This window comes from Triticum urartu, chromosome 6, assembly GCF_003073215.2.
Source record: "Triticum urartu cultivar G1812 chromosome 6, Tu2.1, whole genome shotgun sequence".
In the NCBI taxonomy this organism is placed as follows: Eukaryota; Viridiplantae; Streptophyta; class Magnoliopsida; order Poales; family Poaceae; genus Triticum; species Triticum urartu.
Genome location: NC_053027.1, coordinates 566,278,198 through 566,305,741, shown reverse-complemented (window position 1 = coordinate 566,305,741; position 27,544 = coordinate 566,278,198). Strand labels below are relative to the sequence as shown.

Genomic DNA, 27,544 nt, shown 5'->3' with positions numbered 1-27,544 from the left:
TATATTTTATACAGTATTTGATAAGTTAGAGCATAACCTCAATGTTCCACGGCAGGATGGGTGGTGGATACTGTCTGTTTGCTCGACCGCGCCAAATAAAATGTGCGTCGCCAAAAAGCGGGTGAAATACAGTGGGCAGACAAAGATACTGGTTCAAAAAAGGAGCTGTGATTTTTTCTGGGTTACGTCCGTATTTCGACAGGCTGGGAAAGCGCGGGCTCACTAGGCCGGAACGGGCATGACGGCGTACCGTTCAAGTAGGTTTCAGCCCTTACCCTCAAAAAAAAAAGTAGGTTTCAGCCCAAGTTCAAGAAAGTTTCTTTTTCTCAAAAAAAAAATGAAGAAACTATCGAACTTAAGGCCTTGCGGCGCCTGTCTTTTATCTTGCCGTTTGCATCCACACAAGGCCGACAGCAAAGATATCATTTGACTTTTCTTTTCTGCAATTCGGTATGGCAAAACTGGGGAAACAACAAAATCTTGACAGAAAAGTATCACTCCAATTACGACACAAGAACCCAAAACGACAAGACATGCTACAACTGCTTCAGTGCAGTTTGATTTTGGTTTCCTCTTGCTCCGGCAAACCATGCAAGAATATCTTTTCAGTTTAGGTGTTGAATCAATCCAGGTCTACCTAAGATTACGCCCCTACTAAAGGCAGGCTTTGCTCAACACAAACAAGAATCCAATCACCACCAGCACACAAAAAATACATAGCTGCTCAACTTGATCCAACACGAAAACATTCTGTATACAAACACGAGCGTAGAAACACATCGACAAACTGTCACGAGGGTTGTTAGTTGTTACTCCCTCCGTTCCGAATTACTTGTCGCAGGTATGGATGTATCTAGATGTATTTTAGTTCTAGATACATCTATTTCTGCGACGAGTAATTTAGAACGGAAGGAGTACAAATAGAATCTCTTCCAGTCAAGCATTCCACCCCACCACATCACTACTAGCTACTCGGCGGTCGGCACACCAAAGAGAAAAACAACCAAACAAAAAGTCTTCTCAGCCTGGAGTGAGCACTAGGTTTAGGTTGGTTTCCTCATGTTGCGGCCCGCCCTGATCACCTCATCCACCAGCAACAGCTGCTACGCAATGATGGGTCTGCAACAAACAACCAAATATCGTTTGTCAACACACATATAACAAATAGCATCCATTCTTCTTCTTCTTTCTGGAGAATGAATGGGTCAGGTGAGAAACAAACTCTCTGTTAGCACGTACTTGGAGTTCATGATCTGGCGCTTCACCGAGTAGTTGTCATAGATGCCCTCCATCTTGGGGTCGTCAACTGGCTCCCCGGTGTTATGGTTCAGCCCTACCACCAGCCCACGGTCATGCTCCGACGACGCTCGGATTCATTGTTGTCGATTTGGTGTACTCCGCTTTGATCTTCTTCAACCTCACAACCACATTGGTCATCGTCATCCTTTTGTCGGGCAAGTCGCTGGAGCAGAGCAAACCTAACTCAAATATCGGCACAAGAAAAGATTCCAAGCTGACGTGAGAAGAAGAGCCTTGCAGTAGTCGGTCATCCACAACATGGACAAGCTCTGTAGGGAATGCCTTAATAACCCACTGCCTAAGGCTTAGATCTCTGACAAAAATTGCATCCGTGGGTCTCTTTGCAGTGAAGACTTCAAGGAGCATGATCCCGTAGCTAAAGACATCGCTCTTTCTTGATGCTTTTCCTAGAGACCCGTACTCTGCTCATGGAATTAGTTCAAAAAAACAAAATTAAAGCATGACTCATTAAATATAATTAATTTATAGCTTAATTACATGTGACGGTTACCTACCAGGTGCCAAGTACCCAATTGTGCCTGCCATGCTCGCATGCATCATGAAGCTGTCATCACCTAGTAACAACCTCGCGATACCAAAGTCTGCCACATGTGCCGTCATGTTCTCGTCAAAAAGCACGTTGCTTGGCTTCAGATCGCAGTGTAAGACCACCTCATGGTGCTCATGGTGCAAATACTCCATTGCCATGGACACGTCGAGCATGATGTCCAACCTCTCGTGGAACCCCAAGTGCCTTGTCGCTTCAGAGTAGTGTAGGAGCGCCTCTAAGCTTCCATTGGGCATGTATTGCAACACTAGTGCTCTGAAGTCCAGATTGGAGCAGCTGTTGAATATCCTTATCAGGTTGCGGTGTCGTGCCATGCGCATCACACTGCATTCAACATCGAAGCTTCTAATGGCTTGTTCTGACTGCATGTCAAAAACCTTTACTGCAACAACAACACCGTTGCATAGCTGGCCCTTAAAAACTTTCCCAAAGCTTCCAGATCCCAACAAGTTGCCCTCGCTAGAATTATCAGTAGCATGCATGAGCTCATGGTAGGAGACCAACTGATGGATGGTCAAGTCAACCGTGCCCGCAGAAATTGTCTCCCCTTGTTGCATCTTAATTTTCTTTCTGATCATTACATATGCACAGAAAGCTACCACTCCAACTACAATGATGATAGTAGGGAGCAGAATTTCTAGCATGTGCCAATTTGTTCTTCGGGTAGTGTTACTTGGACACCGTGAAAATCCAATGGTTGAAGCACCACATAGCCCTAAGTTCCCCATCAAGGATTGCATGCTGATGTTTGAGAAGACGCCTCCCGTGGGTATCTGACCTTGTAGATTATTGAAAGATAGGTTCAAGGCTGTGAGGTAGGTAAAATTGGCTAGGTACTTTGGGATGGCGCTGGAGAGATTGTTATGGGATAGGTCTAATGCTTGTAGGTTGGTTAGCTTATTGAAAGAGAGTGGAATTGAATCAAGGAACAAATTGTGAGATAGGTTCAAGAAGGCTATCATTTGGAGTTGTCCAGTTGAATATGGGAGGCTACCAACCAAGCAGTTGGTAGAGAGATCCATGCGGTTGATTTCTTTCAAATAGCCTATATCAATCGGTAATGTTCCGTTGAAGAAGTTTTGAGACAAATCAAGCTCGAGGAGTCCATCAAGATGAAATAAACTTGGTGGTATAGTTGATGATAATTGGTTACCAGATAATACCAAGTGTTGTAACTTGGTGAGGTTGCCAAAGCCCACTGGTATGGAGCTAGATAATTTGTTATGTTCGAGGTTCAAGTGGTATAGATTCTTTAGCATTGCAATTTGTGATGGGATGGGGTCAAACAAGCTATTTCCACTGAGGTCAACATACCGTAGATTCTCCAACATCATGATGGATTGCGGAATTGCACCGTGCAGTTGGTTGTTTGAAACTTCTAGCGCAAGGAGACCAGTTAAATTTGAAATGGTAGCGGGGAGTTGACCAACTAACTTGTTTCCACCTGCACTGAAGTATTGCAGATGACTTGATAGATTACCTACGTAGTCAGGGAGGACTCCGGTGAAATCATTCAAGTAGATGATAAGAAACTGGAGCATTCTGAAATTCGAAAAAATGGATAAGAAGCTGAGATCCCCCTGTAGGCGGTTTTGTGCAATGTTAACAACCACCAAAGAGTTGAGGTTGCTCATTGTTGCTGGTACCTGCCCATGCAACATGTTATTCTCCAATGTTAGCTCTCCTAAATGAGACAGGTTACCGAGAGAAGCAGGAATGGGCCCGATTAGTCGATTAACTCCGAGATGCAGAAAGGTGAGTTGGCCCAGCTGTCCAAATTCTGCCGGAATGGCTCCTGTTAGCTCGCAGTATCCCATGTGAAGGACACTTAGCCTAGTGAGGTTCCCAAGTACAGCAGGGATTGTACCAACAAGGTCATTGTCACCCAAGGAAATAATGCTGAGATGAGCGAGCTTGCCCAGCCAGGTTGGTACAACACCCTCAAGATAATTAATGGACACGGAAAAAGTTTGGAGGTATCGACAGGACGCGAGCCCCGACGGAATCGGACCAGTGAAGCAGTTCTCATGGGCGGTGAACCATCTTAGCTGTGGGAGACTGAAACTTCCGTTGCCAGGGAAATGACCGGTTAAGTTGTAGTTGCCACCGAGGGAGAGAACATGTAGCTTAGACATGTTGAAGATGGCCGGATGTACCGGTCCGGCGAGATTATTGGCTTGCAGGTCGAGGACCTTGAGCATTGTCAAGGAGGCAATGCACCATGGAACTGGTCCCGACAAGCTGTTGTTGCCCATGTCTATATAAGTTAACAGAGGGGTGTTGTTGAATATGTGGGGCGGTATGGAGCCACTAAGGCGATTCTTCTTTAGGTTTACGTAGCCAAGACTCTGCAGGTTCTGCAGCTCCGCCGGGACTGGACCAGAGAGATGGTTGGACTTGAGGGAGAGAAGTCGAAGCCTCGTGAGGTTCCCCATGCTAGGAGGAATGCTACCCGAGAGACCATTGAAGCCGAGGTGCAGGACTTTGAGGTGGCAAAGCCTTCCCAAGTGGTACGGGATGGAGCCCGTGAGGTTGGTGTTGTTAAGGTTGAGGACGGAGAGGAAGGACAGGTTACCGAGCTGGGGAGCCAGCGACCCATAGAGGGGCGCGCCCGGCAGCCTCACGGCGGTGACGCGCTCCCTCCGCCGGCTGCACGAGACGCCAACCCAGTGGCAGAAGGAGGTGCCGGTGGTCCAGTTGCTGGTTAGGATGCCGCGCGGATCGGAGAGCTGGGCTCTGAAGGCCAGCAGAGCAGCAAGATCGGTGGCACTGTCACTGCCCTTCCTCTTGGCCGGGGCCGGAGAAGAAGCCGAGATGGCCGGGACTAGCACTAGCAGCAGCAGTGCGAGCACAGAGACGTTGGATGCAGCGGCCATTGCGAGGGATGATGATATGCTGTACCAGGTGAGAGCTAGCTGCGCCTATATATATGGGCTCTGGACTACATGGAAGGATGGTAGGTATGGCTATACCATTGGCACGGCACGCTAAGCACTGCTCAGCTAACTGAACAAATCAATAATCGCTGTCAATCAAACAAACTGAACAAATCAATCAGTAACCTTACCTACACGGCTAGCCGTAAGTGGAGAATCGTCATCATTCATGATAAGGATCCTTCTTCTTACCTAGAAACAGAGCAGACCAGACCGGACCGGAGCTTGGTTTGGTGTAAGGATAGCTTTTCCCTCAATCAATCAGACCACGGTTTAGTGTAGATAAAAGGAAGATCTCAGTATCCATGACCTTGACTGTTGGTTAATCTTTTGTGGGTGCATCAGTGAAAGAGGCCAGTAGTGGAAGACTAGCTAGGAAGACCCTGACTGCTGACTGGTTAATCTTTGTATAATGCTCCTAGTTTATACAAAGCCCCATGTTTGTTTGATGAGCTCTTTGATGGTATCCGGGGACTAATATTGGTCGTCCATTTGTGATATCTAATGGTGGTGACCGATTTTTACCACTCTAATTTGGCAATGGAATCGCGAGCGGTATAGGTTGCACCGCTTCGCTCCTTTCCTCCAGTACTAGTAAACGTGTACGTGCAACGCACGTATAACTATACAAAAAATTCCTTATTCATCCGAGTTAATTAGCAGCCAATAATTTAATAATGCACTAATACTTTGATGGTATGTGATCAGTACTGTTAAACTTGGCCATACCGTGAAGCTCTTTTTATATCTTATTATGTCTCAATCTTCAATTTTGCATAGGTACAAGAAATAAGGAGTTAGACTGTGACATTAGAACAATGGTCAGATATATAGCAGCTAAAAATATCAGCATGAAATGTCATGCAGCAACCAGCGACAAATATAAGTGTGCACGGAAATGAAACATTATCATTGGAATGACAAGATAGAAATGAAAACACCATCATCACTTGAACTGAAAAATTATAATAAGCATGACTTTATTGCAGTAGTAACATAGAGTAAAGAGAGAACCAAGTTTGCATTCTGATACAATGGATGAGATGGTCTAGACCATGTTATCAGTCCAAAGCAAACTCGAAATTTTTGGCAAAAAATTTTAATAGCTAAGCATTCTCTATCATCTGCCGAGAATTAGAATACCATTTAAATTAGCACAAGAGTGTAAGAAAGAGCATGTTTGTAGATATTGATATCAAATCAAGCAAAGGGTTCGCTAGGAAATACATTTTACTGTATAGAATATTATACATATACTCCCTCCGGTCCTTTTTACTCTGCATATTAGAATTTTCTGAAGTCAAACTTCACAAAGTTTGACCGTATTTATATGAAAAAATATCAACATCTGCCATGCTAAAGTTATATAATATGAAACTTTAAGTCATGACACATCTAGTGGTATTGATTTCAGTTTGTGAATGTTGGCATTTTTTTTCTACAAAGTTGGTCAAACTTTACGAGGCTTGACTTCAGTCAAATCTTATATGCGAACTAAAAAGGACCAGAGGGAGTACATGCTTATTTTTGTGAGAAAAATACATAATACATGCTGGACAGGTAAGCACGAGAAGAAAAAAAGGGCATCCTATATAGCCACTTGAGCATTGCTGGACAGATAAGCACGGGAGTATACAGATTGAAGAAAGTAGCATGCAGATTTGGCTGCTTATGTAGATTGATGAGCACACTGTAATATATGTGTACTGCATTGTACTCACCTAATCATGGGAAAATCATCAGACATTCGTGCATGCCATCCTTGATTGCCCTGCGGTTTTACATCCCGCAGATTCTCATCCACGTGATTTTCAATCCCGGTTGTAGACTTGTTGTAAGGTCCCTAAACTGGGAACGATTGCCTGATCGTGACGGAGAAGCACCCAAATAACTATTTCCATCTGCCTGATGTGTGTACAAAATAAGTGAAATCAGTATAATATGATCATTGGTGAGCAAAACTTACAAGCAATGCAAATCAAATTTGGGTAATGAAGCTGAACTGCTGAATGTGTGCATTCAAATAACCAATAGAAGAGTTTTTAAACTCTGGTAACAAGCTTGGTTTGGCTGGCTTCAGTTTTATCAACGTGAATCAATTATCATATACAAAAAACAGATAGCAGATGTGAAAAAAATTATTCAAATGCGAAGAAGCACGTCACTGAGAAAACAATGTGAACGAAAGAAAGCAGAGAGGAAAGAGCTCCGGCCCGGTGGCTGCGTGTCCACTGGCTGTGCGAGATGAGGGGGAGATGTGAACTGGCGTCCCCGACAACGGCAAGGCGGTTTAGGCAAAGTATCACTCCACTTACGACGCAAGAACCCAAAACGACGAGACATGCTACAACTGCTTCAGTGGAGAATATCTTTTCAGTTTAGGTGTTGAATCAATCCAGGTCTACCTAAGATTACGCCCCTACTAAAGGCAGGCTTTGCTCAACACAAACAAGAATCCAATCACCACCAGCACACAAAAAATACATAGCTGCTCAACTTGATCCAACACGAAAACATTCTGCATACAAACACGAGCGTAGAAACACATCGACAAACCGTCACGAGGGTTGTTACAAGTACAATCTCTTCCAGTCAAGCATTCACCCCACCACATCACTACTAGCTACTCGGCAGTCGGCACACCAAAGAGAAAAACAACCAAACAAAAAGTCTTCTCGGCCTGGAAGGGGCGAGCGCTAGGTTTAGGTTGGTTTCCTCATGTTGCGCCCCGCCCTGATCACCTCATCCACTAGCAACAGCTGCGACGCGATGATGGGTCTGCACCACCAAACAAACAAACAAACATCGTTTGTCATGTCACACATCATAGATAACATCCGTTCTTCTTTTCTCGAGAATGAATGGGTCAGCTGAGAAACAAACGCTCTGTTATCACATACCCGGAATTGACGATCTGGCGCTTCACAGAGTAGTTGTCGTAGATGCCTTCCATCTCAGGGTCGACCGGCTCGCCAGTGTTATGGTTCAGCCCCACCGTCAGCCCACGGTCATGCTCATTCTGTTGTACAGTATGGAACATCAGCCAACACATACAGTTACAGCTTTTCTGATGCACAAACTCGAGACAACAGAAGTGCAAGGAAGAGATAAGACAACAAGTGGAAGTGCATACCTCAAGAGAGACAATAACGTCCTGGGTATCTAAGCCCGAATTCTCCGCTAGCGTCTTGGGGATAACGAGTAGAGCATCGGCAAATGCCCCCACCCCAAGTTGGGCTCGCTGTTGTTAAGATTCCAAAAAGTTAGCAATGGCATACTGATATGGATACAGTAGAAAAGAGCATGTCAATTCTTCAATGCACTTACTCCTTTAACAGTTTTCTTCACATTGTCAATGAGATGCTTCCTTGCAGCCATCTCGAACGCTCCAGCGCCCTACAATTGACATATCAAATAGAAAATATAAGCTGACAAAGAAAACACCAGTCAACCAAGATCCAAAGCAAATAAGCAAGATCCTCAAGCAAAACAAGACAGCCTGCGATAATAAAGTGGACGCCATAAGCAACCAGTCAGACAGCACCAACGCATGTAAGAAAATAATTAAGAGTAACATAACAATATCAATTAGCATCAACACTATTACCTCTATGAATTATGACACGCCTGACCCCAACAAACAATGCAATTAATGCCTCGATATAAATCAAGTTGAACGCACCAGGATGATAATCAAGGTAAAAATATAATGACAATTTACTATGCTCAAGTAGTTCATGAAGTTCCCCGCACATCATGCTAACTACGAAATCCTAATCAATCGAGACCCACATATCGATAGCATAAGCTCAGCTACACGATGTTCAAATGTGCATATTTATTTAGCCAAACATTTGTTTAGATGCTGTCATGCAGAATAAATTTAAAAATCATACCAGCACAACAGCTTCATCCTCAACTGTGTTCTTCACAGATCTTAGACCATCTCGTACAGCATCCTTAATTTGTGCAATGGTGTGATCATTAGGTCCTGAAGAGAGTTGAATTTATAGTAAATTTCCAGCACAGGTTGTTTTGGAAAAGATCCTATTGTTTCTCGAGAATGAACTGACCTTTGATCAATATAGTACAGGAGTGAGGATTCTTAACATTCTCCACGAACGTGTATTTTTCTTCTCCAAGAACATGCTCATAGACAAGCCCAGCCCAGCCAAGACACTCTTCAGTCATGCCTTCAACTGAATTGATGGCTTCGCCACCACATGCTAGCACAAGTCTCTCCATGTTCCTCCGCTTCGCTCTTCGGAGAGCAATAATCTGCAGCATGCAAATTCTTGAGCTTAAAATGCAACAAGGCCCCCATGCAAGAACTTGTCACTTCAAAATTAACAATGCATGAACAGAAAGCTGAATAATTTATTGCATTGCCATCATTTGAAATATTGATCGTCATGCTTAGGTTTGAGATAGCTACATCTTGTGGCTTATATAGTAGCATTGTTTATAATGTCATATCAACTTTCATGTTACAAGTTCAGCTGGTGACACCATGACACAAATTTTTACCTAGACCCCCAAACAGATCAAGGTCGAATGTAACAAAATTAGAACCATCATGTAGAAACAAGTCAGAATTGGTTACCCCAGCTCTAGCTAGGAGATCGAGGGACGGAGGATCGATGCCCTTTTGGTTGATCACCACAAAATTCTTGTCAGTTCCTGCGCAAACCTGCATGGCCAAGGAAACACGTGAAGACAATATTTTCCAAACACGCACGCACGAGAGAGAGAGACGCTAAGCAAATACCTTATTTTTCAATTCAATGATCTTCTGGACACGTTCATCAACTTGACGCCTCTCTGCAGTAACCATCTTTTCTCTTTGTTCTGCGTTTGAGTAGAAGAACCCTGCATTGATTTCACTGATAAACTTATGCGTCAGTTAAACAGTTCCCTTCACTGATGCATGTAAAACAGGTAAAGACAGACTGCTGATGTGCACTACTAGTTGCCCCACAACGTGCAAGAAAATAACATGAGGTGACTAAAGACCATGATTGTAGGCAAGATTCTACATGTTTTTGACAAATATTGGAGTATGAACCTTCTTATATTTGGTGCAGCCAAATTGAAAGAATGTATCTATGGTGATTAATAGAACTACAGTACGCAACAAAGCACTCTATGCAAAAGTATGCACCTTTTCTCGTATTCCAGTGATACATTAGCTGTCAGGATGTAACAATTCTCTGCTCTGCGCTTCATGTCAGGGTGCCGAGAACCATGGTCAAGGACCAGACCCTCAATCTACAAAAAAACAAAGGAACAAGTGTTCTGACGTTACATTACAATAACTAAGGTTCATTTATTTGTGTGGCAAAGAATACATATGAACAGAACCAAAAACTACAATAAACAGGTAGCCATGTTCACAAGCTTGTGACTGAAAATACATATGAACTATTTATACAAAGGTATATGAAGTTCAGAAGGAATGTTATATTAGGAAAACTGCAAAGAAAAGAAAAACAATACATACCAGACGTGTGTCGACATCGAATTTGTGGCGCATATGCATTATTTCCACCATAAAAAGATCAATTGGTTGATCACTTTGGCGGATGCATAGGACCTACAGCATGGACCATATACAGAAAATAGAAATATGCTAAGCAATTTTGTGGAATAAAAGCCTCCAAAGGAAACACTGTAGAAGAAATATAACATTACCGCATTCACAACAATATCAGTCAACTGATCAGCCAATCCTTCATACAGCTACAAAATATCAAATTTTGTGTAAGCCTTGGTATATATGTGTGCATTTGTTTCCAGAGAAAAATGGTGAAATAGAGTGCAATCACCTTTGTCCTAAGAGTTGTTCTTGCTACCATTTTCAAGATCTCCCTGTCGGGTTGATCACCGATAACGACTGCTGTCTTGAATGTCTCGAGAAATTCAAGAGTTGCTTTCTTGGCAACCTCAAAGCCATCAACCAAAAACCGTGGATGAGTACCTGCAAAAAATAACAATCTGTTACTATGTACTTATAGCAAGGAGCAGGCTACCATATAAACACATGGGTTTTCCCTCTAAGAAACAGCACAGCAATTAGAGGCAACATTTTGTCACAAGTTTAGAGCAGAAGGCCCATATGTTAAGGTTAATCTTTTCGCTATAATGTGTAGCAATCAACTGGGAAATGCATGTTCGGAGCACAATATTGTCCACAAAATTCATGTTTCCATGCTGCAAGAGTTGTCTTTTATCTTAAAATAAAAATTCAAAATTATACTGCATTACCCTCTATCTTCAGTTGGATATTGATCCAGCCAATTAGTTGCGCTACAGTCACATTCAAATATCCCAAGGATGCAACACCCATATCCCATAAACGTTAAACAGTGGCACAGGACAACTATTATTTATCTTCACCTACTGCGTAGGCACTTGTGTTTACATGTGAAGAAGATTGCATTAGTATCTAAAAGCAGACATTCGTAATCCTAATCAACTAATTGGATGCATTAAGCCCGAATACCAGCCGATGATCCCCAGCAGAAGAATACAGTTCAGAAAGATTAACAGCAAACATCGCACAAGCACATATTTGGCCAAAAAGGGGTACACCTTAAGAAAAGGGTAATCACGTTTAACTGTATAGAGCTCTCATAGATGCCTAAACAGCATTTCAAATGCAAGCAGCAAATTTCATGCAACAACAACCATATCAGTGATTAGGATCATCAAACGCAGATAAGAGGGATGGGACCCAATGTACAGACCTTCTTCGATGCATCGCTCGGACATCTTCATAAGCTCCCCGATGAAAAGCACTGTGGATGTGGTGCCGTCACCACTCGTGTCGTCCTGCGCCACCGCTGTCCTCGCAATCATGATTGCCGTTGGGTTCTGGATTTGCTGCGAATAGCAACAACACAAAAGCCTCAGAAACCGGACAGAAGAGCATGCATCATAAGGTCATCAGTGTGAGCATATTTAATTAATAATACCATTTCTTTCAAGAGTGTGTTCCCGTCCTTGGTCAGCTTGATGTCACCAGCTCCACCCACGAGCCTGTTCATCGCAGATCAAAGAACCAGTCAGATATAGCAAAAGACGCTTTTCCTAAAGATCTATCCATGAACCAACCCTAATTCTATACTTCAACGGCTTTAAAGATTAGCAGTAATCAACTAATTGCTGACCCCTGCTTGATCCAATCAGCCAAAAACCCAATGCATTGCTGAAAGCAGATTGTTACCGTGGCATTATTCCGCCCACACACAGTTCTAAACCTGAACAGCCAGTTAACGACAACCCACAAGACGAAGGCAACCTGGATCGAAATAGGGAAAGAATAGATCCTCGTCCTAGTCTAACGAGCGCGCTCAGGTGAGGGATGGGTCACGAGGCCCATGGAGACGCGCAGATCACCACCCAGGCGCCGCCGTTCCAAATCTGCCTGCCTACGCAAACCTAGGCGGAGGGGGAGGCTCGCGCGATCTGGCGCCGCGCCGGGCAGTGCGGGGAAGGCTGGCTAGCGGGCAAGCGGGCAGAGGGGAGGGGGAGGGGGAGGGGGAGGGGAGTGGAGGGGCGTACATCTTGATGGTGCCCTTGGGGCCGAGGTTGGTCTTGAGGACGTCCTGGAGGCCCTTGGCGGCGCCGATGTTCATGGCGAGCGCCGCCGACTTGTTCATCACCTCCGCGTTCTGGTTCAGCATGCGGATCGACATGGCGGCGGCGGATCGGAGAAACGGCGGGGAGGGTGTGGGGGGAAGGAAGGATCCGGAAGGAGGGAGGCGGAGGGGAGTAGGGTTTTGGAACTTGCAAAGTAAGCACCGGGTGCAGTGCTGGTGATTGTTTATCGCCAGGCCCGTGGGCTGGCTGGAACGGCCATTCCAATCTAGGCCCTCCGGGCATGCCGGCCTGGTGCAGGGACTCTTCATCGGCAGGCCCGGTCAACGTTCTTTTTGGATTTTGCCGTGTATTTTTTTCTTTATTGTTTTACATTTCACCTTCTGTTTTCATTTTCCCCTTGTATATACATATACATATTTTTTTACTATATGTATGTAGTTCCGAAATGTTCCGGGTTTATTTTTTTTGCGAAGAAAGGATCCAAATGTTTGTGCATTAAAATATATTCATCTTTCATTGCAAAAAAGGGTCATTGTGTATGTACAAAAATGGATGTCTGCTTAAAAAAAATCCCATCTTAGTTTTAAAATTAGTTCACATAGTTTAAAAAAGCGACCGGGAATATAAAATCCGGGGCAGTTTTAGAAAGTGTTAAAAAGGCTCACCTATTTAAAAATGATCTTGCAATCATAAAAAGGTGTTCACGTACGTTGGAAAAAAAATGTCCATCTAGTTTTAAAAGGTGTTCATGCATATTTGAGAAAGCATTTGGGTATTTATCAAAATTTATTTCTTTCATGGAAGCACACAAAAAAGTAGCAAAAAATAAAGAAAAGGTTCCGTTTATATTTATATAATGTTTTTGAAGAAAGGGTCCGTCTGATTCTCATAAAAGAGATAGTCAAATACATTGGCGATCAACAAACAAAGTGTTGTGAAAGCACACTTTGTTCCATATACTTTGAAATACATCCACGGTTATTGAATACGATTCGTGGTTATGTGCCACTTTGGCTGGTGAAATAGTTCACGACAAAACTGTAGAGGAATAGGATGCAACTCTCAATGTATTGATGGGTGCATATGCACAAGTATATATAGTACATAGGGGGCAAGTCATATCCTCAACTATACAGAAGGAGGAGACTTGGAGTACAAGAATGCATGTGCTAAATACATATCTCAACCACCCCCCCCCCCCCCCCCCCCCCCCCCCGCAGTCGAAACGACACCGTTGCTGACGTAGAGACTGGACCGGAACTCCTCGAAAGACGTCGTAGGCAAGCCTTTGGTCATGATATCAGCAAATTGTTGGGAGGCGGGAACGTGTAGAACACGAACATGGCCAAGAGCCACCTGATCCCGAACAAAATGGATATCAAGCTCAATGTGCTTGGTGCGACGATGATGAACTGGGTTGGCGGAGAGGTAGACGGCGGAGACGTTGTCGCAGTAGACTATCGTGGCCTTATCAACATGACACGAGAGCTCGTGAAGGAGCTGATGAAGCCAGGAGCACTCAACAACAACGTTGGCCATAGCCCGGTACTCAGCCTCGGCGCTAGACCGCGAGACGGTGGGCTGCCGCTTGGACGACCACGACACCAGGGACGGTCCAAGGAAGATGCAGTAACCCAAAGTAGAGCGACGGGTGTCCGGGCAGCCAGCCTAGTCGGCGTCGGAGTAGGCGACCAGATCAATGGCAGTGGAGGCGCGCAAAGTAAGACCAAGATCCATAGCACCGCGGATGTAGCGGAGAATCCGCTTAATGAAGGAAATATGCCCTAGAGGCAATAATAAAGTTATTATCTATTTCCTTATATCATGATAAATGTTTATTATTCATGCTAGAATTGTATTAACCGGAAACATAATACATGTGTGAATACATAGACAAACAGAGTGTCACTAGTATGCCTATACTTGACTAGCTCGTTAATCAAAGATGGTTATGTTTCCTAACCATGAATAAGGAGTTGTTATTTGATTAACGGGATCACATCATTAGGTGAATGATCTGATTGACATGACCCATTCCATTAACTTAGCACCCGATCATTTAGTATGTTGCTATTGCTTTCTTCATGACTTATACATGTTCCTATGACTATGAGATTATGCAACTCCCGTTTGCCGGAGGAACACTTTGTGTGCTACCAAACGTCACAACGTAAATGGGTGATTATAAAGGTGCTCTACAGGTGTCTTCAAAGGTACATGTTGGGTTGGCGTATTTCGAGATTAGGATTTGTCACTCCGATTGTCGGAGAGGTATCTCTGGGCCCTCTCGGTAATGCACATCACATAAGCCTTGCAAGCATTGCAAATAATGAGTTAGTTGCGAGATGATGTATTACGGAACGAGTAAAGAGACTTGCCGGTAACGAGATTGAACTAGGTATTGAGATACCGACGATCGAATCTCGGGCAAGTAACGTACCGATGACAAAGGGAACAAACGTATGTTGTTATGCGGTCTGACCGATAAAGATCTTCGTAGAATATATAGGAGCCAATATGAGCATCCAGGTTCCGCTATTGGTTATTGACCGGAGACATGTCTCGGTCATGTCTACATTGTTCTCGAACCCATAGGGTCCGCACGCTTAAGGTTTCGATGACAGTTATATTATGAGTTTATGAGTTTTGATGTACCGAAGTTAGTTCGGAGTCCCGGATGTGATCACGGACATGACAAGGAGTCTCGAAATGGTCGATACATAAAGATTGATATATTGGACGGCTATATTCGAACACCGGAAGTGTACCGGGTGATTTCGGAGAAAACCGGAGAGCCGGAGGGTTACCGGAACCCCCCGGGAGAAGTAATGGGCCATATGGGCCTTAGTGGAGAGAGAGAGGGGCAGCCAAAGGTGGGCCGCGCGGCTCCTCCCCCTGGTCCGAATTGGACTAGGAGAGGGGGGCGGCGCCCCCCTTTCCCTCTCCCTCCCCACTTCTTTCCCCCTCCTAGTAGGAGTCCTACTCCTACTAGGAGGAGGACTCCTCCTTGGCGCGCCATAGAGGGCCGGCCGGCCTCCTCCCCTTGATCCTTTATATACGGGGGCAGGGGGCACCCCTTGACACACAAGTTGATCCACGTGATCATATTCTTAGCCGTGTGCGATGCCCCCTTCCACCATAGTCCTCGATAATATTGTAGTGGTGCTTAGGCGAAGCCCTACGACGGTAGTACATCAAGATCGTCACCACGCCATCGTGCTGACGGAACTCTTCCCCGACACTTTGCTGGATCGGAGTCCGGGGATCGTCATCGAGCTGAACGTGTGCTAGAACTTGGAGGTGCCGTAGTTTCGGTGCTTGATCGGTCGGGCCATGGAGACGTACGACTACATCAACCAAGTTAACGCTTCCATTGTCGATCTACAAGGGTACGTAGATCACACTCGCCCCTCTCGTTTCTATGCATCACCATGATCTTGCGTGTGCGTAGGAAATTTTTTAAAATTACTACGTTCCCCAACAGTGGTATCAGAGCCAGGTTTTATATGTTGATGTTATTTGCACGAGTAGAGGATGTCTAACTTGTTTTTGCAGGGCATGTTGTGATGTGATATGGTCAAGACATGATGCTAAATTTTATTGTATGAGATGATCATGTTTTGTAACCGAGTTATCGGCAACTGGCAGGAGCCATATGGTTGTCGCTTTATTGTATGCAATGCAATCGTGCTGTAATGCTTTACTTCATCACTAAGCGGTAGCGATAGTCGTGGAAGCATAAGATTGGCGAGACGACAACGATGCTACGATGGAGATCAAGGTGTCGCGCCGGTGACGATGGTGATCACGGCGGTGCTTCGAAGATGGAGATCACAAGCACAAGATGATGATGGCCATATCATATCACTTATATTGATTGCATGTGATGTTTATCTTTTATGCATCTTATCTTGCTTTGATTGACGGTAGCATTATAAGATGATCTCTCACTAATTATCAAGAAGTGTTCTCCCTGAGTATGCACCGTTGCGAAAGTTCTTCGTGCTGAGACACCACGTGATGATCGGGTGCGATAGGCTCTACGTTCAAATACAACGGGTGCAAAACAGTTGCACACGCGGAATACTCAGGTTATACTTGACGAGCCAAGTATATACAGATATGGCCTCGGAACACGGAGACCTAAAGGTCGAGCGTGAATCATATGGTAGATATGATCAACATAGTGATGTTCACCAATGAAACTACTCCATCTCACGTGATGATCAGGCATGGTTTAGTTGATTTGGATCACGTAATCACTTAGAGGATTAGAGGGATGTCTATCTAAGTGTGAGTTTTTTAAGTAAATTAATTGAACCTAAATTTATCATGAAACTTAGTACCTGATAGTATCTTGCTTGTTTATGCTTGATTGTAGATAGATGGCTCGTGCTGTTGTTCCATTGAATTTTAATGCGTTCCTTGAGAAAGCAAAGTTGAAAGATGATGGTAGCAATTACACGGACTGGGTCCGTAACTTGAGGATTATCCTCATTGCTGCACAGAAGAATTACGTCATGGAAGCACCGCTGGGTGCCAGGCCTGCTGCTGGAGCAACACCAGATGTTATGAACGTCTGGCAGAGCAAAGCTGATGACTACTCGATAGTTCAGTGTGCCATGCTTTACGGCTTAGAATCGGGACTTCAACGATGTTTTGAACGTCATGGAGCATATGAGATGTTCCAGGAGTTGAAGTTAATATTTCAAGCAAATGCCCGGATTGAGAGATATGAAGTCTCCAATAAGTTCTATAGCTGCAAGATGGAGGAGAACAGTTCTGTCAATGAGCATATACTCAAAATGTCTGGGTATAATAATCACTTGATTCAATTGGGAGTTAATCTTCCAGATGATTGCGTCATTGACAGAATTCTCCAATCATTGCCACCAAGCTACAAGAGCTTCGTGATGAACTATAATATGCAAGGGATGAATAAGACTATTCCCGAGCTCTTCACAATGGTGAAAGCTGCGGAGGTAGAAATCAAGAAGGAGCATCAAGTGTTGATGGTCAACAAGACCACTAGTTTCAAGAAAAAGGGCAAAGGGAAGAAGAAGGGGAACTTCAAAAAGAACGGCAAGCAAGTTGCTACTCAAGAGAAGAAACCCAAACCTGGACCTAAGCCTGAAACTGAGTGCTTCTACTGCAAGCAGACTGGTCACTGGAAGCGGAACTGCCCCAAGTATTTGGCGGATAAGAAGGATGGCAAGGTGAACAAAGGTATATGTGATATACATGTTATTGATGTGTACCTTACTAGAGCTCGCAGTAGCACCTGGGTATTTGATACTGGTTCTGTTGCTAATATTTGCAACTCGAAACAGGGACTACGGATTAAGCGAACACTGGCAAAGGACGAGGTGACGATGCGCGTGGGAAACGGTTCCAAAGTCGATGTGATCGCGGTCGGCACGCTACCTCTACATCTACCTTCGGGATTAATATTAGACCTAAATAATTGTTATTTGGTGCCAGCGTTGAGCATGAACATTATATCTGGATCTTGTTTAATGCGAGACGGTTATTCATTTAAATCAGAGAATAATGGTTGTTCTACTTATATGAGTAATATCTTTTATGGTCATGCACCCTTGAAGAGTGGTCTATTCTTATTGAATCTCGATAGTAGTAATACACATATTCATAATGTTGAAGCCAAAAGATGCAGAGTTGATAATGAAAGTGCAACTTATTTGTGGCACTGTCGTTTAGGTCATATCGGTATAAAGCGCATGAAGAAACTCCATACTGATGGACTTTTGGAACCACTTGATTATGAATCACTTGGTACTTGCGAACCGTGCCTCATGGGCAAGATGACTAAAACACCGTTCTCCGGTACTATGGAGAGAGCAACAAATTTGTTGGAAATCATACATACAGATGTATGTGGTCCGATGAATATTGAGGCTCGTGGCGGATATCGTTATTTTCTCACCTTCACAGATGACTTAAGCAGATATGGGTATATCTACTTAATGAAACATAAGTCTGAAACATTTGAAAAGTTCAAAGAATTTCAGAGTGAAGTTGAAAATCATCGTAACAAGAAAATAAAGTTCCTACGATCTGATCGTGGAGGAGAATATTTGAGTTACGAGTTTGGTGTACATTTGAAAAATTGTGGAATAGTTTCGCAACTCACGCCACCCGGAACACCACAGCGTAATGGTGTGTCCGAACGTTGTAATCATACTTTACTAGATATGGTGCGATCTATGATGTCTCTTACTGATTTACCGCTATCGTTTTGGGGATACGCTCTAGAGACGGCCGCATTCACGTTAAATAGGGCACCATCAAAATCCGTTGAGACGACGCCTTATGAACTGTGGTTTGGCAAGAAACCAAAGTTGTCGTTTCTGAAAGTTTGGGGCTGCGATGCTTATGTGAAAAAGCTTCAACCTGATAAGCTCGAACCCAAATCGGAGAAATGTGTCTTCATAGGATATCCAAAGGAAACTATTGGATACACCTTCTATCACATATCCGAAGGCAAGACTTTTGTTGCTAAATTCGGAAACTTTCTGGAGAAGGAGTTTCTCTCGAAAGAAGTGAGTAGGAGGAAAGTAGAACTTGACGAGGTAACTGTACCTGCTCCCTTATTGGAAAGTAGTGCATCACAGAAAACTATTTCAGTGACACCTACACCAGTTAGTGAGGAAGCTAATGATAATAATCATGAAACTTCAGAACTAGATACTACTGAACCTCGTAGATCAACTAGAGTGAGATCCGCACCAGAGTGGTACGGTAATCCTGTTCTGGAAGTCATGCTACTAGATCATGACGAACCTACGAACTATGAAGAAGCGATGGTGGGCCCAGATTCCGCAAAATGGCTTGAAGCCATGAAATCTGAGATGGGATCCATGTATGAGAACAAAGTATGGACTTTGGTTGACTTGCCCGATGATCGACAAGCAATTGAGAATAAATGGATCTTCAAGAAGAAGACTGACGCTGACGGTAATATTACTGTCTACAAAGCTCGACTTGTCGCAAAAGGTTTTCGGCAAGTTCAAGGGATTGACTACGATGAGACCTTCTCACCCGTAGCGATGCTTAAGTCTGTCTGAATCATGTTAGCAATTGCCGAATTTTATGATTATGAAATTTGGCAGATGGATGTCAAAACTGCATTCCTGAATGGATTTCTGGAAGAAGAGTTGTATATGATGCAACCAGAAGGTTTTGTCGATCCAAAGGGAGCTAACAAAGTGTGCAAGCTCCAGCGATCCATTTATGGACTGGTGCTAGCCTCTCGGAGTTGGAATAAATGTTTTGATAGTGTGATCAAAGCATTTGGTTTTATACAGACTTTTGGAGAAGCCTGTTTTTACAAGAAAGTGAGTGGGAGCTCTGTAGCATTTCTGATATTATATGTGGATGACATATTACTAATTGGAAATGATATAGAATTTCTGGATAGCATAAAGGGATACTTGAATAGGAGTTTTTCAATGAAAGACCTCGGTGAAGCTGCTTACATATTAGGCATTAAGATCTATAGAGATAGATCAAGACGCTTAATTGGACTTTCACAGAGCACATACCTTGACAAAGTTTTGAAGAAGTTCAAAATGGATCAAGCAAAGAAAGGGTTCTTGCCTGTGTTACAAGGTGTGAAGTTGAGTAAGACTCAATGCCCGACCACTGCAGAAGATAGAGAGAAAATGAAAGATGTTCCCTATGCTTAAGCCATAGGCTCTATCATGTATGCAATGCTGTGTACCAGACCTGATGTGTGCCTTGCTATAAGTCTAGCAGGGAGGTACCAAAGTGATCCAGGAGTGGATCACTGGACAACGGTCAAGAACATCCTGAAATACCTGAAAAGGACTAAGGATATGTTTCTCATATATGGAGGTGACAAAGAGCTCATCGTAAAAGGTTACGTTGATGCAAGCTTTGACACTGATCCGAACGATTCTAAATCGCAAACCGGATACGTGTTTACATTAAATGGTGGAGCTGTCAGTTGGTGCAGTTCTAAACAAAGCGGTGTAGCATGATCTACATGTGAAGCGGAGTACATAGCTGCTTCGGAAGCAGCAAATGAAGGAGTCTGGATGAAGGAGTTCATATCCGATCTAGGTGTTATACCTAGTGCATCGGGTCCAATGAAAATCTTTTGTGACAATACTGGTGCAATTGCCTTGGCAAAGGAATCCAGATTTCACAAGAGAACCAAGCACATCAAGAGACGCTTCAATTCCATCCGGGATCTAGTCCAGGTGGGAGACATAGAGATTTGCAAGATACATACGGATCTGAATGTTGCAGACCCGTTGACTAAGCCTCTTCCACGAGCAAAACATGATCAGCACCAAGGCTCCATGGGTGTTAGAATCATTACTGTGTAATCTAGATTATTGACTCTAGTGCAAGTGGGAGACTGAAGGAAATATGCCCTAGAGGCAATAATAAAGTTATTATTTATTTCCTTATATCATGATAAATGTTTATTATTCATGCTAGAATTGTATTAACCGGAAACATAATACATGTGTGAATACATAGACAAACAGAGTGTCACTAGTATGCCTCTACTTGACTAGCTCGTTAATCAAAGATGGTTATGTTTCCTAACCATGAACAAGGAGTTGTTATTTTATTAACGGGATCACATCATTAGGTGAATGATCTGATTGACATGACCCATTCCATTAGCTTAGCACCCGATCGTTTAGTATGTTGCTATTGCTTTCTTCATGACTTATACATGTTCCTATGACTATGAGATTATGCAACTCCCGTTTGCCGGAGGAACACTTTGTGTGCTACCAAACGTCACAACGTAAATGGGTGATTATAAAGGTGCTCTACAGGTGTCTCCAAAGGTACATGTTGGGTTGGCGTATTTCGAGATTAGGATTTGTCACTCCGATTGTCGGAGAGGTATCTCTGGGCCCTCTCGGTAATGCACATCACATAAGCCTTGCAAGCATTGCAACTAATGAGTTAGTTGCGAGATGATGTATTACGGAACGAGTAAAGAGACTTGCCGGTAACGAGATTGAACTAGGTATTGAGATACCGACGATCGAATCTCGGGCAAGTAACGTACCGATGACAAAGGGAACAACGTATGTTGTTATGCGGTCTGACCGATAAAGATCTTCGTAGAATATGTAGGAGCCAATATGAGCATCCAGGTTCCTCTATTGGTTATTGACCGGAGACGTGTCTCGGTCATGTCTACATTGTTCTCGAACCCGTAGGGTCCGCACGCTTAAGGTTTCGATGACAGTTATATTATGAGTTTATGAGTTTTGATGTACCGAAGTTAGTTCGGAGTCCCGGATGTGATCACGGACATGACGAGGAGTCTCGAAATGGTCGAGACATAAATATTGATATATTGGATGGCTATATTCGGACACCGGAAGTGTTCCGGGTGATTTCGGAGAAAACCGGAGAGCGGGAGGGTTACCGGAACCCCCCCGGGAGAAGTAATGGGCCATATGGGCCTTAGTGGAGAGAGAGAGGGGCAGCCAAAGGTGGGCCGCGCGCCTCCTCCCCCTGGTCCGAATTGGACTAGGAGAGGGGGGGCGGCGCCCCCCTTTCCCTCTCCCTCCCCACTTCTTTCCCCTCCTAGTAGGAGTCCTTCTCCTACTAGGAGGACTCCTCCTTGGCGCGCCATAGAGGGCCGGCCGGCCTCCTCCCCTTGATCCTTTATATACGGGGGCAGGGGGCACCCCTTGACACACAAGTTGATCCACGTGATCATATTCTTAGCCGTGTGCGGTGCCCCCTTCCACCATAGTCCTCGATAATATTGTAGCGGTGCTTAGGCGAAGCCCTGCGACGGTAGTACATCAAGATCGTCACCACGCCGTCGTGCTGACGGAACTCTTCCCCGACACTTTGCTGGATCGGAGTCCGGGGATCGTCATCAAGCTGAACGTGTGCTAAAACTCGAAGGTGCCGTAGTTTCGGTGCTTGATCGGTCGGGCCGTGGAGACGTACGACTACATCAACCAAGTTAACGCTTCCGTTGTCAATCTACAAGGGTACGTAGATCACACTCTCTCCCTCTCGTTGCTATGCATCACCATGATCTTGCGTGTGCGTAGGAATTTTTTTGAAATTACTACGTTCCCCAACACTTAACGGCAGTCCAGTGAACGTCTTGAGAAGCATGCATGTGTAGGCAGACCTGCTGAACCGCATACTGAAGCTCCGGTCGAGTGAGAGTGAGGTACTGGAGAGCACCAACAATGGACCGGTAGAAGGCAACATCCGAGGAAGGAGTACCATCAGTAGCGGAGAGCTTGGCCTTCGTGTCGACAGGAGTGGCTGCCGGTTTGCAATTAAGCACCCCAGCATGGTCGAGGAGCTCATGAGCGTACTTCCGTTGATGAAGGATGAAACCATCAGGACGGCGCACCACCTCAACACCGAGGAAGTAGTGCAACGGACCCAAGTCCTTGATGGCAAACTCGGCACGAAGACGATTAGTAAGTCGGCGAAGGAGCTCAGAAGTGCATGCTGTCAGGATGATGTCGTCAACATAGAGAAGCAAATACGCCTTGTCGGTGCCCTGGTGATAAACAAACAACAAAGCATCGGAGCGTGTACAGCGGAAGCCAAGTTGATGAAGAAACGCTGCGATGCGCTGGTACCAGGCATGAGGAGCCTGCTTGAGCCCATATAATGAGCGTGAGAGCAGGCACACATGATCAGGACACGCCGGATCAAGAAACCCCATGGGCTGCTGACAGAAGACCTGCTCCTCAAGATGACCATGGAGGAAAGCGTTGGAGACGCCCATCTGATGAACCAGGCAGGCATGAGAAACCGCCAACTGTAAAACAGTGTGGATCGTCCCGGGCTTAATAACCGGAGCGAAAGTGTCGGTGAAGTCCACACCGGCGCGTTGCCGGAAGCCACGAATGACCCAACGCGCCTTATAGCGGCCAAGAGTGTCGTCGGGACGAAGCTTGTGTTTGAAGACCCACTTCCTGGTGATCACGTTGGCGTGCCGGGGACAGGGAACAAGCTGCCAAGTCCGGTTCCGTTGCAAAGCATCGAACTCCTCCTGCATCGCGGCCATCCAGAGGGGATCGCGGAGAGCGGCCCGAACCGAGGACGGCAGCGGAGAAGGAGCGGACGTCGAGGCGGTGCAGACGTAGTCATCTGCAGAATAACGCGAGCTCGGGAGGAAGACGCCAGTGCGTGAGCGCGTGACGGGCCCGGCCGTCGGAACAGCCACGGGTGGCGGTGAAACTGCAGGTGCACGGCCATAAGCCGCAGTGGCATCCACAGCGGCCACGGGAGAGGCGGGCCGAGCTGGAGACGAGGTCGCGGCGTTGGGAGAACAAGGCAGCGTCGGGGCAGAAATCGCGTTGACGGGCGACCGAGGCGGGGTCGGGGCAGCTACAGGAGAGGCCGACCCAGCATGTGACCCAACATGCGGCCCAACATGTGGCTCCACGCGCGGCCCAGCATGCATGGCGGGGGACCGAGGCGACGTCGACGCGGCTCCAGGCGACGGGGGTGTCGAGCCTAAGGAGGGAGTCGCGGACGTCCCCGATCCGGAGGAGAGCGCCGCGGGCGGGGGTGCCGGAGCACCCAAGGCCGGCAGCGGGCGACGGCGCGGAGGGGAACCCGGCGCGGGAGAGGAAGACGACGCCACTTGTTCCTGTGCAAAGGGAAACACAAGCTCATCAAAGTACACGTGTCGAGAGGTGATGACACGGTGAGACACAGGGTCATAGCAGCGATAACCCTTAGTGTTGGTTGGGTAACCAAGTAAGACACATGGAACGGAACGAGGAGCGGGTTTATGAGGTGCGGTGGCGGTGGTGTTGGGGTAACAACGGCAACCGAAAATATGGAGACCATCATAGGAGGGAGGAGTGCCATGTAGGAGATGGTGAGGCGCATAGTTCCAGCGCGGACGGCATGGTCGGAGGTTAAGGAGGAGGGTGGTGGTGGCGAGGGCATCTGGCCAAAACCGAGAGGGCATATAGGCATGGAAAAGGAGGGTACGCACACACTCATTAAGGGTGCGTAGGATGCGCTCGGCACAGCCATTCTGCTGGGAGGTGTATGGACACGTGAGACGAAACACGGTGCCGTGAGAGGAAAGAATATGGCGAATGGTGAGGTTGTCAAATTCTTTTCCGTTGTCGGTCTGAAGTGCGAGTATGGGTCGCCCGAACTGTGTGGAGACATAAGCATAAAATGCAATGAGGGCGGCGACAGCATCGGGTTTCCTACGAAGAGGAAACGTCCACACAAAGTGAGAGTAATCATCCAATATAACAAGACAGTAGAGATAACCAGAATTACTAGGTACTGGAGAGGTCCATACATCGCTGTGAATTAACTCAAATGGGAAGGAAGCAACTGTGGAAGAGGAACTAAAAGGAAGGCGAACATGTTTGCCTAACCGAGAGGCTTCACAGGAGTGAGCGGCCATTTTATTACATGAAAAAGAAAATCCTCTCATTATTTGACGAAGTGAAGAAGTGCTTGTTGGGGAACGTTGCAGAAAACAAAAAATTTCCTACGGTTTCACCAAGATCCATCTAGGAGTTCATCTAGCAATGAGTGATCGGATTGCATCTACATACCTTTGTAGATCACGCGCGGAAGCGTTCAAAGAACGGGGATGAGGAAGGCGTACTCGACGTGATCCAAATCACCGGAGATCCTAGCGCCGAACGGACGGCACCTCCGCGTTCAACACACGTACGGTCAGCGTAACGTCTCCTTCTTCTTGATCCAGCAAGGGGGAAGGAGAGGTTGAGGAAGATGGCTCCAGCAACAGCACGACAGCGTGGTGGTGGTGGAGCTGCAGTACTCCGACAGAGCTTCGCCAAGCACTATGGAGGAGGAGGATGTGTTGGAGAGGGAGAGGGAGGCACCAAAGGCGTGGATTGAGAGGCCCTCCTTCCCCCACTATATATAGGGAGCCTAGGGGGGCGCCGGCCCTAGGAGATCCAATCTCCTAGGGGGCGGCGGCCAAGGGAGGACTCCCTCCTCCCCAAGGCACATAGGGGGTGCCTTCCCCTTTTAGGACTCTTCCCTTCCTTGAACCCTAGGCGCATGGGCCTCTTGGGGCTGGTTCCCTTGGCCCATACAGGCCAAGGCGCACCCCCTACAGCCCATGTGGCCCCCGGGGCAGGTGGCCCCACCCGGTGGACCCCCGGTACCCTTCCGGTGGTCCCGGTACAATACCGGTGACCCCGAAACTTGTCCCGATGGCCGAAATAGCACTTCCTATATATAATTCTTTACCTCCGGACCATTCCGGAACTCCTCGTGACGTCCGGGATCTCATCCAGGACTCCGAACAACATTCGGGTTACTGCATATACATATCCCTACAACCCTAGCGTCACCGAACCTTAAGTGTGTAGACCCTACGGGTTCGGGAGACATGTAGACATGACCGAGATCACTCTCCGGTCAATAACCAACAGCGGGATCTGGATACCCATGTTGGCTCCCACATGCTCCTCGATGATCTCATCGGATGAACCACGATGTCGAGGATTCAAAGCAACCCCGTATGCAATTCCCTTTGTCAATCGGTATGTTACTTGCCCGAGATTCGATCGTCGGTATCCCAATACCTCGTTCAATCTCGTTACCGGCAAGTCACTTTACTCGTACCGTAATGCATGATCCCGTGACCAGACACTTGGTCACTTTGAGCTCATAATGATGATGCATTACCGAGTGGGCCCAGTGATACCTCTCCGTCATACGGAGTGACAAATCCCAGTCTTGATCCGTGTCAACCCAACAGACACTTTCGGAGATACCCGTAGTATACCTTTATAGTCACCCAGTTACGTTGTGACGTTTGGTACACCCAAAGCACTCCTACGGTATCCGGGAGTTACACGATCTCATGGTCTAAGGAAAAGATACTTGACATTGGAAAGCTCTAGCAAACGAACTATACGATCTTATGCTATGTTTAGGATTGGGTCTTGTCCATCACATCATTCTCCTAATGATGTGATCTCGTTATCAATGACATCCAATGTCCATAGTCAGGAAACCAAGACTATCTGTTGATCAACGAGCTAGTCAACTACAGGCTTACTAGGGACATGTTGGTGTCTATTATTCACACATGTATTACGATTTCCGGATAACACAATTATAGCATGAATAAAGACAATTATCATGAACAAGGAAATATAATAATAATGCTTTTATTATTGCCTCTAGGGCATATTTCCAACAGTCTCCCACTTGCACTAGAGTCAATAATCTAGTTACATTGTGATGAATCGAACACCCATGGAATTCTGGTGTTGATCATGTTTTGCTCTAGGGAGAGGTTTAGTCAACGGATCTGCTATATTCAGGTCCGTATGTACTTTACAAATATCTATGTCTCCATCTTGAACATTTTCACGAATGGAGTTGAAGCGACGCTTGATGTGCCTTGTCTTCTTGTGAAACCTGGGCTCCTTGGCAAGTGCAATAGCTCCAGTGTTGTCACAGAAGAGCTTGATCGGCCCCGACGCATTGGGTATGATTCCTAGGTCGGTGATGAACTCCTTCACCCAAATTGCTTCATGCGCTGCCTCCGAGGCTGCCATGTACTCCGCTTCACATGTAGATCCCGCCACGACGCTCTGCTTGCAACTGCACCAGCTTACTGCCCCACCATTCAAAATATACATGTATCCGGTTTGTGACTTTGAGTCATCCAGATCTGTGTCGAAGCTAGCGTCGACGTAACCTTTTACGACGAGCTCTTTGTCACCTCCATAAACGAGAAACATTTCCTTAGTCCTTTTCAGGTACTTCAGGATATTCTTGACCGTTGTCCAGTGTTCCTTGCCGGGATTACTTTGGTACCTTCCTACCAAACTTACGACAAGGTTTACATCAGGTCTGGTACACAACATGGCATACATAACAGAACCTATGGCTGAGGCATAGGGGATGACACTCATCTCTTCTATATCTTATGCCGTGGTCGGACATTGAGCTGAGCTCAATTTCACACCTTGTAACACAGGTAAGAACCCCTTCTTAGACTGATCCATATTGAACTTCTTAAATATCTTATCAAGGTATGTGCTTTGTGAAAGACCTATGAGGCGTCTCGATCTATCTCTATAGATCTTGATGCCCAATATGTAAGCAGCTTCTC

At 45.7% G+C, this 27,544-nt stretch overlaps 2 protein-coding genes across 2 annotated transcripts; both read right to left on the bottom strand.

Moving 5' to 3' along the window:
* Window positions 1–1,245: 1,245 nt before the first annotated feature.
* On the bottom strand, window positions 1,246–4,743 carry LOC125517055 (receptor kinase-like protein Xa21). Its single transcript, XM_048682274.1, has 2 exons — window positions 1,815–4,743; window positions 1,246–1,721 (listed from the first exon to the last, which is right to left on the bottom strand). Exons 1-2 carry the CDS (start codon window positions 4,741–4,743, stop codon window positions 1,351–1,353), a joined length of 3,300 nt encoding a protein of 1,099 aa, XP_048538231.1. The 3' UTR covers window positions 1,246–1,350.
* A 2,511-nt stretch (window positions 4,744–7,254) lies between these two features.
* LOC125515510 (T-complex protein 1 subunit zeta 1) lies at window positions 7,255–12,605 on the bottom strand. The gene is made up of 15 exons (XM_048681006.1): window positions 12,367–12,605; window positions 11,778–11,841; window positions 11,550–11,685; window positions 10,629–10,780; window positions 10,495–10,542; window positions 10,304–10,396; window positions 9,965–10,071; window positions 9,572–9,686; window positions 9,407–9,493; window positions 8,877–9,081; window positions 8,700–8,794; window positions 8,131–8,199; window positions 7,937–8,044; window positions 7,704–7,822; window positions 7,255–7,581 (listed from the first exon to the last, which is right to left on the bottom strand). The coding sequence occupies exons 1-15, from the start codon at window positions 12,498–12,500 to the stop codon at window positions 7,506–7,508; spliced, it is 1,608 nt and encodes a 535-aa protein (XP_048536963.1). The 5' UTR covers window positions 12,501–12,605; the 3' UTR covers window positions 7,255–7,505.
* Between the last annotated feature and the right edge of the window lie 14,939 nt (window positions 12,606–27,544).